Source organism: Rhodnius prolixus, unplaced genomic scaffold (assembly GCF_049639745.1).
Source record: "Rhodnius prolixus isolate KJV_2025 unplaced genomic scaffold, Rpr scaffold_13, whole genome shotgun sequence".
NCBI classification, from domain to species: domain Eukaryota; kingdom Metazoa; phylum Arthropoda; class Insecta; order Hemiptera; family Reduviidae; genus Rhodnius; species Rhodnius prolixus.
The window spans coordinates 13,926,614-13,941,782 of NW_027411583.1; the positions used below are offsets into that span (position 1 = coordinate 13,926,614).

The following is a 15,169-nucleotide window of genomic DNA, read 5'->3' on the forward strand; positions in this document are numbered from 1 at the left end:
TCTACATGAAATAGTTAGCGGAAATTAAATTCTGTTAAAAGAGGAAGTTTATAAAAAGGTAGGCAATAAAAACTTAATAAGAAAAGGTCGTCTCTTCACCCCACCATTGGAATTGGGTATATAAAACAAATTTTCAAATTTTTATTGAGGTTGGAATTTGATGTACATTATCAAAAACGAAGGCAAAATTAATGAATGCCGTATATAATACTAAAAAAACGGGTACTACTCAAAATATGCAAACAAAATATTCAGGGACAACTACAACAAATTATTGTTGCAGTTTACGTATTGTAATGAGTACAAAACATATAGAACATTGAGGTACGTTAGGGTGAGAGTGACGTCACAGTTACAGAAAGTCAAATATAGAGAGGGTTGTGGCCAGCAGCGACTGTGATGGTGGCGCTGTGGCGAGCATGCGCCCAAACTGCTTCCTTTTTTAGTCGATCCCATCGTACATACGTCTTCTGATAAACACAGCAGAGTTTTTGGTTTTTATAATTTAATAATATAGTTCAATTAAATGTTATTTATTCGATGATTATTTTTTGATATATCCCTAAACTAATATATCTTTAAATTTTATTAGTGTCTGGCTACATTAAAGACAATAATAAGTTCTTGAACACAGTTGCTGTTTCATTTTTATTTCCAATATATTTAGTTTTACCTAGGAACTGTCCGTGTACTTAGTGTTCGGCTTTAAATTTAAATAAAAACATGGAATTCAAATATTAGTGGTTGAGTTTGATGTTTATTTGTTCTAGAAAAATAATTTAGGTAAGAGTTCATGGTTTTATTTTCTTGGCATGCGGACTAGATCTCACCTAGTTATGCTACCAGCACAATTGCCTACAACAAAAAGTATTGCTTAATTGTTATTTCTGTTACCAAAACGCTTGTTTTCTGTTTGATGTAAGCGAGAAAATAATTTGTAACTTTCCATTGTTGACAGCTTTTAGTTTCTTGACGTCTATTTTTATTTATTTTTATAATAATTGCAAAGCTTAAGTAGCTAGCTTAGCGAATTATGCGTTATACAATTAAGGCTTATTTTTTAATAAATTTATTATCAAAAATTATAAAATATTTACAAAAACAATAATGAACAGTTATGAATAAATTTTAGACCTTTGATCCCAAAGAATCACTTAAAATTCTTTTGCCTGTCATTTCCTCATTTTTATAATAAAAGCCAAAACCACCTCTACACATGTTAGATTTTTTCCTCTACTTAATTTCATAATGTAATGTTGAAGCATGGAAGCTGCCGGAAGATCGATGTAACCAATGGTAACCACTTTACTTTCCTCCCTGTCGTTTATTTCCTTGTATTCCACAAAATAGTGTTTGCTTTAAAGAGAGAATTCTTCAGTCTTGTGTTTGGTTTTATTTTTAGGTAAAATGATTTGTTGTGTTTATAATACATTTTAAAATCAGTTTTAATTTATTAAACATTAATGGTTCTTGAATTTCATTCGTTTAACCCCAAAATGCTATTTGTATTTTTCCTACATTTAAACATGTATTTTGAAAAAAAGGTTTGGGAGGAGGGGTTTAGTAAGATGGAGGATTTTCAGTTTTCTCAGGAAATATCTGTTTTAAGGTACCTGAAGACAGAAAAACTAGGTTCTTAGAAAATGGTGCGAAGTGTTTGCAACAAAATATCTTAAAAGTAAATAGTTACAGATAGTTTAAACCTTAAATTTCGGTTAGATCCTGTAATCAAATCCCTCACTTCGCTGCACAGATTTATCCACTTTGTTGGAATATCTTGAAATGAGTTCCAATGAAATTTTGAATGCTCCTCATGCTCATATTCCTTTTATGCAAACCATTTTTTTCAGGAAAATTTGCTAATGCACATTTCCGGGAGACAGAGTTGATTTCCCTGTGGAATGTCTCACGCATTTAGGTTTAATTGTGTTGTTAAAATTCTCTCTTAAAAGATAATTCCATCACTAGAAATACCAATTTTATATTTTTACTTTTCTAAGATTTTTTTTACGAAATTTTAGTGGCATAAATTACTTAGAAAGTTAGTTTTAAAGCGAAAAGGTTTAACTTCTCTCACGTATTATTTCTGATGTTTTACTGTTTAAAAAAATTTATAATGATATTTAGAAAAAAAAATTGTTTCAAAAAATTCGTATTTAAACAAAAAAATGTTTGAAACAGGAGCATTTGTCCGAAAAGATTGTGTTAGCGTTCATAAAAAATTAATTTAAACATTTAAATTTACCGCTCCTTGCATTGTACTGCCTAGACAGATGGCATTGGAAACGGTTAGTAGTAGTCATGAACCGAACGAGTCCACTTTTGGAATCGGATTTGAATCAGTTCCTGGGTTGGAATCGATTCCAACAACTCGTTCACTGATTCCAGTTTCTGTACTTACCCTAGTTATTATGATACATTAGTACAAATATCACGCAATTTATAAAAATATATCATTAAAAATTAGCTTTCCCAGTTTATGACAAAACTTTATTTTTTTAACACACAGAAAGTACTATTCCTAATTTCCAGTTACTCAGATAATTATATAGTTAACAATGTAATCTCATATTAACGCAAAAATAGGCTAGTCAAATATAAAAATTAAAGCAATGCAGTTTTGTCATTATCTAGCTTGACCACTGGAAGACTGGAGTTAACATGCTTCATGAGGATAGATAGAGAAACGGAAATGGGTAGGAAATTATTCCCATAAAAAATTCTAACCCTTCAAACAAAATGATAATTGTTGGAGTTATTAAATCGTTCCATACCCTCTACTGCCTTTATTGAATCAGCTAATAGGTGGTCATTGCATAATATTATTGTATCGGTTAATTTCTGTTGAATTAAAATAATTTATTCTTTGATACTTGAGAAATAATTTTCAAATAATATTGTTTACTTTATTTTATGTATAAATCAACATACAATGCTTTAATAAAATAAAGCTTTGCACACAGTGTTAAGAAATAAACAAAATCAATAAAGAAATGAATAATATTATTATTTAAGAATTATTGATAGTCTTCTATAAAATCTTAGAACTTATACTCCAAGTATAACTATTGTAAGCTCGCCAGGTTTTGAATTATGGTGTGGATTGATTTTAAAGTTGGAATGTGTCAGTGAACTCCTACATAGTTGGCTCAAGTCAGTTAAAAATTTATTTCTGTGTAATTTTTTGGGGCGGGATCACTTTTTTTTAAATAGGGATTTGTATTAACTCGTTCTACCATCGGATTCGTTCCAGTGGACCGAGTCCGCTCAAATAGCCTAGTTAGTAGCTACCATTTGTAACAGTTGCTGAAGGTTACTGTTACTAGTGTGGTTAAGTACTCCTAAGTTAGTGATAGAATGATTGTTTAAAGATGAAAGCAGATTAAGTTCCTAAAAGAAAGACGATTCTATCATTAGAAATTATTTAACATGAGTAAGTATTGTTCAACATTTTAGCGGGAATAAATAAATAATAATTTTAACTTCAGTGTCAATATGGTGATCTCAGCAATCAGTGTTCTTCCCTATTGAATAGAGTGCCACTCCTTACGTAATTTCCTTTTACTTTTCATAATTTGTTTCAATTAGCTTCAATTTTTACTTTATTATCTTAGTTAATTATGTCAAGGAACTGTTGGGAAGTAAGGATGCTAGAGTGGGAGGCTACTTAAAGCAGTTAATAAATTTTTTACAAAACAAAGTAAGTTAGTATTAAATCACGATGAGAAAACAGTTATTATCTTTTCCAGAAGTCTTAAGGAAATGTTTTATTAATCCTCACTCTCCGTAATGGTTGCACTCTGCCAATAAACGTTATTTATTTGGAGACTCATACTTACGATACAAGCGTATAAACTCATGTTTTGCTGAAAAAAAGAAGATATTTTCATGATTTAATGTTTGGTAATTCCTGTAAGTCCGGCAAAATATTCATTTGCCAATGAAGTGGATATTTTTTAAGTTTTTCAGCAACGACCATTATTGACAAAAAATCTATTGTATCCATAAAAATACTTTAATTTTGAATAGAAATCCAATAAATTTAAAACATTGTCTACTTTAGGTTGAAATAGATTACTAATTTGGCAAATTCAAGCTTTTTGTATGACGCAGCAGTATTTCTGCTTGTCACTTCAATTTGATTTAAACAGAAGCTATTTTGTTTAGTCCATTGCTAATTTTTAATTCAATATTATGAAATATTGTAAGTGGTTTAGTTTTATCTTTTTAGACTTACATTGTGTAATTTGAATTTGACTTTTTTAACATGACCAGAAGTGTTTGTTACAACAGCTTCTAAAAAGACAAGTTCAAAATAGACTAGGAGAACTCATTAATTGATGCAATGAACACAATGAAATAGCTTTTTGTTCATAGAGGAGTCGAAATTCCAGTGTTTAAAACCAAAGTTTGCATGCAGATATGATAGGCTTTGTCCAGTTCTATGGTTGTGGTATTCATGAACCTTCTGAAATTTCAATTACCCAAACAATAACACTGGTACGAGTAGTGTTCAGAAACTGAAAGTTATATTTGTAGGTAATTTAGGTGTCCGCACATTAGCTCGAATACCTGGTTGAGCTTGTAGAAGAATCAGACCAGAGAGATATCTTCCTTACATTCATTTAAAAATCTGATTACTGTAAAGAAATTAAACGAACAAAAATCCTCATTTTAGGATGAAAAAACTTCTCTCTTGTTTTCAATTATCAGAATTTACAGTTTCTAATTCCTGCTAAAGCAATCACTAAGCTAATTTTTGTTTTGACTCCGGTTGGTTGGTAGTTTAATTGATTTTTTAATAATTATTATAATTTTTTTCAGTGTTTTTCATTTTTTGTTTTGCTTTATGTGAAGGGTTCGGTGTTGGACGTGGTATGACTACGGTGGATGAACTATCTTTAAGCCCAGCATCAGATTGTAATTCGAACAATGTTGAAGCCAGCTACGCAAGCAATACATCAGACATTGAATTCATCCAGGACAATTGCGACTATCAGTGGTAAGTTGACTTTGTATTACACCTCACTTCTGCTGGCTTGAATGTTCTCAAAGCTCTTTTTTGTGGAGCTTATTTTTTACTTTATTGGTGTAGCGCTTCATTATTTCATTAATTATGCCGAACAAAAGCATTTTCACTCTTCCGATTTCTATATCAGCCCAATATGACGATTTACATATGTACACATTAGAAGTATTTTTACCTGGATTATGTCTTAGCCCACGCAAGGGCAAAATATCAGTTATGGACTTTCATCTTTACCATCCGTTTCAAAAAGTAGTGAACGCACTATCCTGATAGAGTGTAGGTGACTTTGCACAGGTATTCATGATCCATTTAGTCAGAAATGTAGCTGTCTTTGCTGGCCGAGGAAAGGTTGTGCTGGAGTTGACTGAACGTGAACCTGGAATACATTAATCTTGACCTGCTATTGAACATACCGTAATGTACTAAGTTGAAGCAATTAGGTTCAATTGATTTCCTAAAAATTCAAATGAAGTGATCGATGATTATGAATCGAGTATCGAAAAGATCTCTCCTTTGTTCTAATCAGTCTTACTTAAAAAAAAAAGTTCCCCTCGCTGTTCATTCAGACGGTAAATTAAACTGCCCATCCCGATTTTCTGTGGCGCAGTAGTTGCTTATTAAATTCTGTAAACATTTCATAGCAATCTCAGCCTACTGACGGCCATATTTATCAACAATTTGTCCATCAAATAAGTAAATATTGGAACAAGTAAATTCAGAATGAATCCCAGCATTTCGCGAAATAAAATTCAAATCACTCGTGAAAGAAACTAAAGTGAATCTAACTGTTAGAATAATTAATTTTTAGACTTTTCCAATATTTCCGAACATCGTACTCAGTGCATTCATTTGAAGTTTGGCCCAAATAGCTTAGTAACCATATAATTTGTTGATTATGTGAATAGTTTAAATTAAATCAGCTGATTTAAAGAAAGACTGGCAGAATACTGACTTTATTCTGAAAACTTCCCACTCCCGATTTGGTCAATTGAATTTAAATACATTCAGTAATAAATATTTATTGCTTGGAATTACGTTTAGTCACCATGGGTTGGGTTGGGAGCAGCTAAACGACAGATAAAATTTGTACAGTCTCCGTTAATACACTTTTCTCTCTCTCAAGTGTTAAATTTTCGGTTTCCACTTTTCACCGTAAATCTTCGTTCTGAGCTCCCCTGAGTTCTAAGAAGTGAGTTGATAAGTTTGGATCGCACCTAGAACTGATTTTCCTAAAAATCTTCTTTTTTTTAAAGTACTTCGTAAACCTTGGAAAATACCTGTATGTAAAATATCAGTCGCAGAGCAGAACTGCTGCTTTCACTTGGAAGTGCAAGTAAACAGAAAGCATTTAGGGCTGATATTAATTCTAGACGGGAGGAATTCTGGGAAGAATCTTTTCTTTGAAAATCCAGCCGAGTTTAACAGATCTGGAACAGAGCATTGTAGGCGGAACAGCCGAGCCGGGTTGTAAAATATAACATCTAGTTAAGTTATGCCCACGCAGTCTCCACATTCATGCTAGGGGAATATGCACGCTCGCGCTTCACACTGTGGCTATAAAGTGGCTATTTTGAGAGAAGCAAGACGTTTCTCTTCTCTCACAGAACTCTCCCCTAAAATCAATGCCTCTTTCGTTTTCTTTAAAAAAAGATCCATTTCCTTCGACTTTTGGAAGTTTAGCACCAATTTGATTTTATTACCTTTTTTTTTTTTTTTTGCGCATCATCAGCTGAGGTTATTAGCGCCCGGAGCTTTTTCCAGTGCACTGCCGGCCTCCGGACAGTGTTCTCTCGTTACAGACAACACTGTCCATCACCGGACAGTGAGCTGTAAGAAGCTCCTAGGAAGAGAAAATCTAGGGGTCAGCTGCTGGATTCGAACCCGGGACCTCCGCGTGGGAGTCCAGTATGCTAACCTCATAGCTAATCCCTTCCCTTTTATTACCATTATTCTTACTATTACTATTGTTATTATTGTTATTAATTATATTATTATTATTATTATTATACTATGGATATTGTGATTGGAATAAAGAGCCATGCAATTCAGCGAATTAGAATTTCGGGGAGTAGGGCCTAATATCATCTAAAACGTCATCACAATAGAAATGATACCATTGAAGGAAGCGTGACGTCACAGCTTTCCGAAAATAGGAAGTTCATAGAAGATCCTGGATGCCATTTTGGAGGCAGTGAAATATCCATTGAATAAGAGGCACTTCCGCTGGAAGAATTTCCATCTAACTCGATTTTAACAATATATGTAACGCCCCTTAACAGTTCACAAAAAATATATTAGAATACCTTAGAGTGGAAAACGGTACTTTACAGGAAATCTAAGCGCCCCCTCTCTCAAATTTTGAAATACTGGAAAATTCTGGAAAAAATAAATAGTATTCCAGTTGACTGTTATCCTCCAAAACCTTTTAGTTGCATCCTCTGTTAGCACTTAAGGGAAGTGTTAAAACCATTATTTCGAACCCAGGGCACCCCAATACTCTATTCTGTGTAAAAACTCGAAACAAAAAGATCTGCCCACCTTACAGTAACTTCCCTTACTGCAGTTTAGTAAGTGAAACTAAAAATTTACAAAATAACTAAAAGTATTTTTACTAAAAAAATTAGAGCAATATTCTTGTTAAAACTGCCTGCCGCATTTCTCTATTGTTAGTAACTCTATAAATTAGCCCTAAATAGAATCGACATCAACCCAGTTCGACCTTCCCCCACCACTCTGTCTTCCTTATTAGTGTAACTGCCATTTGGCTGGAGACACTCCACTTGTGAACAAATTACTTAGATAAGTGTTTACAGAAAATGATAAAAGCTATTATTTACAACATAAGAGTGGTGATAGTGAATTTAAGTTAGTTGTTTACATAGTCTAAAGTGTTTACAAATTTATTAAAGTTTTATCTGATGACTAATGGTGAGTGGGGTTTCCGACGATAAACAGTTGACCTCGGCAAATCGTTGGGAAAGGTTTATGGAAGCCATGGTGGCCGAATGCTGCACTGATCTGTCTCTATCCGATTTTCCTCAATATTTCTGTCTGTAAGTATTGTTTAGATTTTTTTTCTTCTTGCCTGTGTCGAGTACATTCTGTGCATAACTGCAAGTGGTCAGGTCGCAGCCCACCCGATGATGAAACTTGGGCCATGTAGGAGTCGAAGTGTGGGCTGATTAGTGACTACTTCCTTCATTTGATCCGTTTAATCAAAATAGCCTTTTGCTGAAGATCTGTCAGTATGTTTCTCAGGGTCGCTTCTGCAGAAGAGAATACGATCTCTCGCATCACTTTCTCGTGAAGCAATTCTTGAAATTTCTCTAAACATTTCCAACTTAAACCCTTATACAACGGTCCTACCGGGCAGTTTTAATTGCCTTAAACTAGGACTTTTTTTTTTTATTAAACTATTATTTTTTTTTAGGCAGACTTTACGTCCAACTACCAATTAGGTGTCGTGGAGTAAATGCTAACAAAGACCTTCCTACTTGGAATTTTGGTTGGATATTTCACTCTCTGTAGTTATTGGCATTGTCCTGCTTACTGTAGTAGCACTTTAGAGGTCAGCTTGATCCCTTCCTTGCTTTTGATTCCCCGTAAAATATTCAAGTAAAAGTTACGAAGTTAAAAATTGCTCTGAACAAGTAAACCTATTCACTAAATTCACCTTTAGTCATTCAATGATTTTAAATATCCTCCCATCTACTCCTGGCAATCGCCTGGACAGAATTCTCCTGAAATTGTTTTAAGTGATGGTAACTGCAGTTGGAAGAAAAAAATCGACACAATCCAATTTTGTGGTCCGACATCTTAGAAACTGTGAAACTTGAATGCTCTGCGATTTGCCTTTTGTACGAGCAAAGAGAATCATGCGCACTAGACTGTTTTGTAAAATCCACTATTTTGAGATCGAAAATCTGATCGGTGGCAACACTGATCAATAGGAAGTTAATAATTTTAGATGCATTATTAATAGAGAGAGAGAGAGAGAGACCCCCTATGAAAATGCAGCTAGCCAAGTTCATCTCAAAATTAAACGGATCTTAGAATAACGTACTAATTCTTGAAATAATCTAGTTAGTCTGGGGAATAGTTTCGAACTCAAGTGATGAGCTACTATTCCAGCTTGCATTGAATTTCAACGTTTTAAGGGAAAGTAATGTTTGTTTAACTTATCCTACAACTTCGTAAAGTAAGCTTTCAAACATAGATCTTTGCAAAGTACGTAGATATTATTATTACTTATTTATACTCTAAAAGCTAACGCTTTTTATTGGCCCTAATAATGAATGAGTCACATAAATATCGCCATAAGTGAACCAATTTACTGAATTTACAATTTCTTTGCTCGATGACGTCGACTTAATTGAAGACATCTTCGCAATAGCTGGTTCCATGCAAAGTGTGGGCCATTTTGTTTGCTTTGTACTTATCGTTTTGCACGTTCACAATTAAGTTCATTATTTCTGCTAACGATCATTGCGTAATCTGTCGCAGATTGTTACATTCTCTATAATGTTACGTCACTGTTTCTCTGTTTCATGAAAGTCTGTGCTTGATCTATTTGTTTCCCGATAAAAGGGCTGTTCATTGGCGGGGACATTCCCTTGCGTCACCAGGAAAGCTGGTTCCTAGCTCCCTTTGCCCTTCACTCATGACCAATTACTTCCCTCTAAAAGTCGCTTCAGTGTTGCTTTCTTCAACTACTTGTTTCTTATTTCTTGACTTCCAGATTTTGTACTTCGTAAAAAAGGAATACTTCGTACGGCAATGTCAGACTTTTAAAGAATCGAGTTTTTGCAGGAAATCTTTACTTTCAGGTACTCTAAATAAAATGGAACGGATTAAGCTGAAACTGATCATCCTACACTAAGGTTCCATCAATGTAGGGTTACACCGGCGGGAATGGCGCAGATTTTCGATTTTACATTTGCGGAAATACGCATTTTGGTGGCCCCCAGTTCGAAAAAAGGGGTTTTTACCAATTGGTGTGTTTGTGTGTGTGAGTGCATCTATCATAATGCAAACACGAAAAACTGGAGCTACATACATGGACAAAATTAAGTCTTGCCGAGCTTAGAGAAGTTCAGGGCTGCTGCCAGGACTTAGCAAGGCCTTTTCCGTCAAGTCCATTTGCTCATCAACCAATAAAAAAGTTGGTTGATCTGTGACAGTTCAAAAGCGCCACCATAGCCCAACTGCATTGAATTTCCGATTTGTTGTTCTTCTAAGTTCGATTCATGTCTGTTACTTTCTTTTCCTCTGTAGCGTTACCATCGATAGTGGCGATTTAATGTATCGCGGCATCCTTCTGCATAACGTCACAGATCAACCAATTAGCAATCTGATTTTGAACAACATCTGATTTTAGGTGCGTTCTCCAGGAAATACTGCCTCTTTAAAACAATGTAGTCTGTTCCGGTTTGAATTGCTTCATTTAAGATAGTTTTCTTTCCAGTAGATGTTGTTGGTTAGCGATGTAAAGTTTCACTAAGGAACTAGAATTAACTCAGCACAGATATTTTTTCGCCAGCCTTTACATTTGATTACTATCTCAGAAAAGTTTAAACTGATTTGTGCTAAAATTAAACTATGTACACAGTTAGAAATGTTTGTGCTATTACTGCATAATTTCATCATATTGGTAATTCGAGATGTGTGAGGTGTGATGTAATTAGAGAGAATTTATTTCTGTCAGCAAACCTGAATGTGCATTTTCGACAGACTGATAAGCAATTCGCCGAATATTATTTCGCTGACTGTACACTCATTACGTAAATAACTCTTTGTTATTCACAAAGTTATACCAATATTATTAAAAAGTTACTTAAATCAAACTATATGAACATAGTTGGCAAAGATTCCTTTTAGCAACGAATTTTGGCTTTTTATTGAATTGTCTTCACAATTAGGTGGTGTGCAAGCCAGTTCATGGTAGCAGTCTATTTCAGTTTTATTGGCAGTTTCGCCATCGGTCTGCCGTATCCGCTGTTATTAAAGGAAGCTGCTAAAACCTATGTTCTCTCAAATTAAAATACATTTAAGCCTTTTATGCATTACATTTAGTATTTTATGAGCTCAAGCTACTTGACCGACAAACCCAGTCGTAAATCTTAGTTAGAATGTGGGGAACCCACACTTCCCACCAATACGAGGTGTTCATGCCTGATTTTCATCAGCAGTTTTGAGTCAGGTTTGTGTGTTCAAATGAGTTTGCCATCGTCTCAGTTTTCTTCACACCAATCAGTCGAGATTGCAATAATCCTGCGCCCTGGACGAGACTCGCGCATTAAGCCACCAGAGAACATGCATTTCCGGTGGAAAGACAACTTCGCAACTTTGACACCATCCACAACACTTCCACTTTAGCAAAAATATGGCATCATTTTTTAATTTTCGTTTTCTATTTTCATGTTATGCAGGTTTCTTGACTACGGCTACAGGGATGTACAACATCAACACAGGAGCGTGCTGTCCTCTTGCTACGATGAAATGGCCAGAGATCTCGACTCACAACTTGCCCAAGTCGACATGGAAGACTATACAACACAAGATATACTATCTACTCTGCCAGCTATGTGTTGTACAGATGTGCAGGTTAGTTTGCCCTGGTCTAGTTCTAGAATGTAGGCTATTACCTTACTTACATACTACATAAGTGCCATACGTTGTTGATAGTGCTCTAATGAGGCATTTTGCAACGTCACAAAAGGGTTCGGGTTCAGTGGACTCTTCCAGGCTAAGAGATCTGCCGTTTCATTTTCCTCGTATCTGGATTGAGTGGGTGTTAGACAAACCTAATTTGGGTTACAATTCATGTCAGGATTTTCAAACAGCTCTACCCTGCCTTGAACAGACTGCTTAGTAGCCCGTGTGGCCGTGTTGTAGTTTGAGAGGGTGACGATTCTGCCCCTCGGTAGCGCAGAGAAATATTCTGCTAAATCCAAACTTAAGAGAGCCTCTACTTCTTAGGCATCTGCTTAAGTGAAGAACATTTAAGTTAAAGTGAAATGTTGTCCTTATGGCTTTAATAAATTTAGTTGACTTTCTCTTTAGTGACGACTGCATTTAAATTAACCAGTGGACCTTCGCGTTGGAAAATGGCTCAGAGAATGAATAGGAGCGGAATCGTATTTGGTATAAGAGCAGAAAGGCTAAGAATTTCACGCCATGTTGGAGGAGATGAAGCCTTGCTGCAGCCTGTGCACCCTGTTTTCCAGCCACAGTTGCTGGACTTTATTCTGACTCATGGCTAAGGTCGAGTGGGTGTATCTAACATCCCAGACAGGGTTAGCATTCTCCAGTGCTTTAGACAGCATTCAGGTCAAGCTGATAGATAGCGATCACTTCCGTTCACCAAAGAATTGAAAGCTTGCAGTATTACCGACTAGTCTTCTACAGACGAAATAAACTAGAAAATGTTCTTTTTGGTTGCCTTTGTTTGTGTATTATTTCAGAATTTTTCTTACTTCCTGTTAGCATATATTCTAATAGTTGTGTATGGACTTGTTGTCATGCAGGCTGAAAGACAAGGAGAAATGTTCGCCAGCGTTTCCGGTTCTCTCATGGTGAAGTTTGAGTTTGATTCGTCTTTGAGCCCGCACACCAGCTCCCAGGTGAGTCACTTCAGTTTTGCTTGTGTTAAACTTTAAGCTAATATGGTTATTTCTATTGTTCTTATGATTTCCAAGGGAGGGACTAGATCTGAACCTCTTCTTGTGCTTGGTGAAGGGCTTGCCTTCTTCAGTATCCGGCCTTGTACCCTATCGCAAGGACCTCTATTGCCCTTCTGAGATCATGATCGTCTCATTTCCTTCAAAGTAAGCCACTCTTAACTACTCCCTACCAAGCGTTGGCGATGTGGGACTCTAATCCAAGTAGTACACGATTCTCCCAACACTATCATCACATCTGGTACCGCGGATTGACTCCCCTACCTAGTGGTGAGTGCGCAGTCGCTCATCTTCCAATGAGTGTGACCAACCCTCTCAGTTTTCCGGCCCTAAATGGAAGCGGATCACCGCATTTATTTGAAAAGAAAAAGAAAAATGTTTGCTTTTATTTACCGTAAATGTCTTGGTTTTGCTGAAGATTGGGTTCCATTCGTCCCCGACCCATTTTCCTCTGCCTCCACATGTCTTGCTTGCTTCTCATTTTCGGAAAGGAAATTTTTAAAGATTGTTGATGATCTTTCAAGGAATAAGAAACAAACATATTTTTACTTGTGTTGCTGGGCTGCGAGTTGAGACAATGTGGTCATAGAATCACAGATATTCTTGGTTTAAACCCTAAGGCATCTTCAAACAGACCAGAATCCAGTTTCCTCTTTCATTAAAACTGTTTCTAAAAGCCTCCAGTTATTTCTTGTAATTCCAATATTAGAGTGTAAAGATAATGCGCAGTAATCACTTATTTGGCATTTTCTTCATTCTGTTTGATATTGTTTGCAGGATGAGTCGTCGATGTCTTTGTGTCAATCAGAACCTTTATTTTCTCCAGTAAAAGAAGCACTTCCATTGTTACCACCGACTAATTACAGTGTCGACTCATTGGACGCCGATGACCAAGATCATCTTATAGTGACTTGTCAGGCGAACAAGCATAATTACACCATTGCTTTCCACGGGTCTACACTTATGGGAGATACATCCGAATACACAGATACTGGTAAATAACTTTCCTTTTTTTCATTTTTACTGGCTCAAGGACGTTGAAGAATGTCTTTGTGATTCTAACTTAACCTCTAACTTTTTATTTTTTTTTCCTTTGCAGGAGACAGTATGTCGTCCATGGATTGTAACGGTGCAGCTGCACCAAAGAAATCTTCAAAAATGGCTGTCTCGGATGCTCCAACTACCACTTGGAGTAATTTAACCAAAGTACTTAGGAGGCCAAGAAATAGAAGTAAAACGATTAGCCTTCCAGATCTGGCTGCACCACCAAAATTATCCTGCTCTGCTTTGGCCATTGGTTAGCATTTTTTACAATTTAGAAAGAACAAATTTTAAAGATGGCTTAGTAAAAGTTAAGTTTTTTGATCAACCTGAAAATAGTTGGGACATGTAAATGAGCTTCTGGTCGAGGGAATCAGCTGGTGAAACTGTCTAACTTCCCTTTACTTGCCCTGGCCAACCGAAAGCAGGATGTAATTGTAGAACGAAAGAGAGAATCGCTATAAAGATTAGTGCAGTTCTGCTGCATCGTCTGTGTTGGTGCAACTTGCAATAGCATTTACGAAAATGTTTTCAAGTCGCTTTCTTGCCAATCAAGTTCTATGCTGATAGACTGCTTTCCAATTGCTCATATTTACGTTGTTGTTATCTTCTGGCATTGTCAACTATTTCAATTATCAAATGTAACTATTTCTTTGTTGCATTTACTGCAATGTATAGTTTGCAAATCGCCGCAATTGCAACGGTAAACCCTACTCCCTTCAAGAGTTGCGGCTTAACCCTCGAGAAGGCGAGCTAGTAAACTTAGTTCACCTTCATGGCCAAAGTCTTTGTTTTCTTTGGTGGAGGATTGCCACATTCTTCCTGCTGTTGCTTTCTTTCCACTGCTCATCCTCGTTTAGAAAAAAAAAACGAATTTAAGTGTCAGCACAGTAAATACCACTACGAGGAAATAATGTCCTCGATTATTGTTATTCAGTTCACTTGACGCCCGCTCTGTAACTCCCAATCGGGCGACTTTTTGATGAAATCAAAGAGCGTCAAAAAATGTAATAAAGTCATGCTCTCTTTAATATTTTGAGGCTTTGTGAATAATGTTGGAACTAGCCTGCCCAGAAGAACGAATTCCCAAATTTTAATTCCTGCGTCCTTTTTTACCTTTAAATGTTTAATTATTTCTCCCTTAAAGGTTTTTGGTCCCAAACATCACTCTTCTCCTCCCTTCTTACTTACATTAATCATATTTAATATAGATGAGGATTTAAATGATCTTCATTACATCATCTTACAACATGGTGCAGTCATGATTCTGCCTAATTCAAAGATACCTGCTGAATTCATCATACTGAGTTCTTCCCCGCTTTTACTGCCAACTCTTCGGGCCACCTGTTTTAAAGATAATCAGGGATTCACTTGCGTTCGATCATTTTCAGAATCGATTTGAATTTGGAAGTCTATTTTC

The 15,169-nt window shown here is 35.9% G+C and overlaps 1 protein-coding gene across 15 annotated transcripts in view; it reads left to right on the plus strand.

Moving 5' to 3' along the window:
• The window catches only part of LOC141448251 (uncharacterized), a 73,349-nt gene that overhangs the window by 30,490 nt on the left and 27,690 nt on the right, over positions 1 to 15,169 (plus strand). For 10 of the 15 annotated variants that reach the window (XM_074116490.1, XM_074116484.1, XM_074116486.1 and 7 more), the window contains 5 exons: positions 4,858 to 5,002; positions 11,458 to 11,632; positions 12,556 to 12,651; positions 13,486 to 13,702; positions 13,808 to 14,005. In XM_074116490.1, coding sequence (XP_073972591.1) covers positions 4,878 to 5,002; positions 11,458 to 11,632; positions 12,556 to 12,651; positions 13,486 to 13,702; positions 13,808 to 14,005 — 811 coding nt within the window. In that variant the 5' untranslated portion in view covers positions 4,858 to 4,877. Of the gene's footprint in view, positions 1 to 183; positions 784 to 3,282; positions 3,434 to 4,857; positions 5,003 to 7,801; positions 8,083 to 11,457; positions 11,633 to 12,555; positions 12,652 to 13,485; positions 13,703 to 13,807; positions 14,006 to 15,169 lie in introns of those variants that run through there. The other 5 variants (XM_074116485.1, XM_074116496.1, XM_074116495.1 and 2 more) reach the window with 4 other exon arrangements.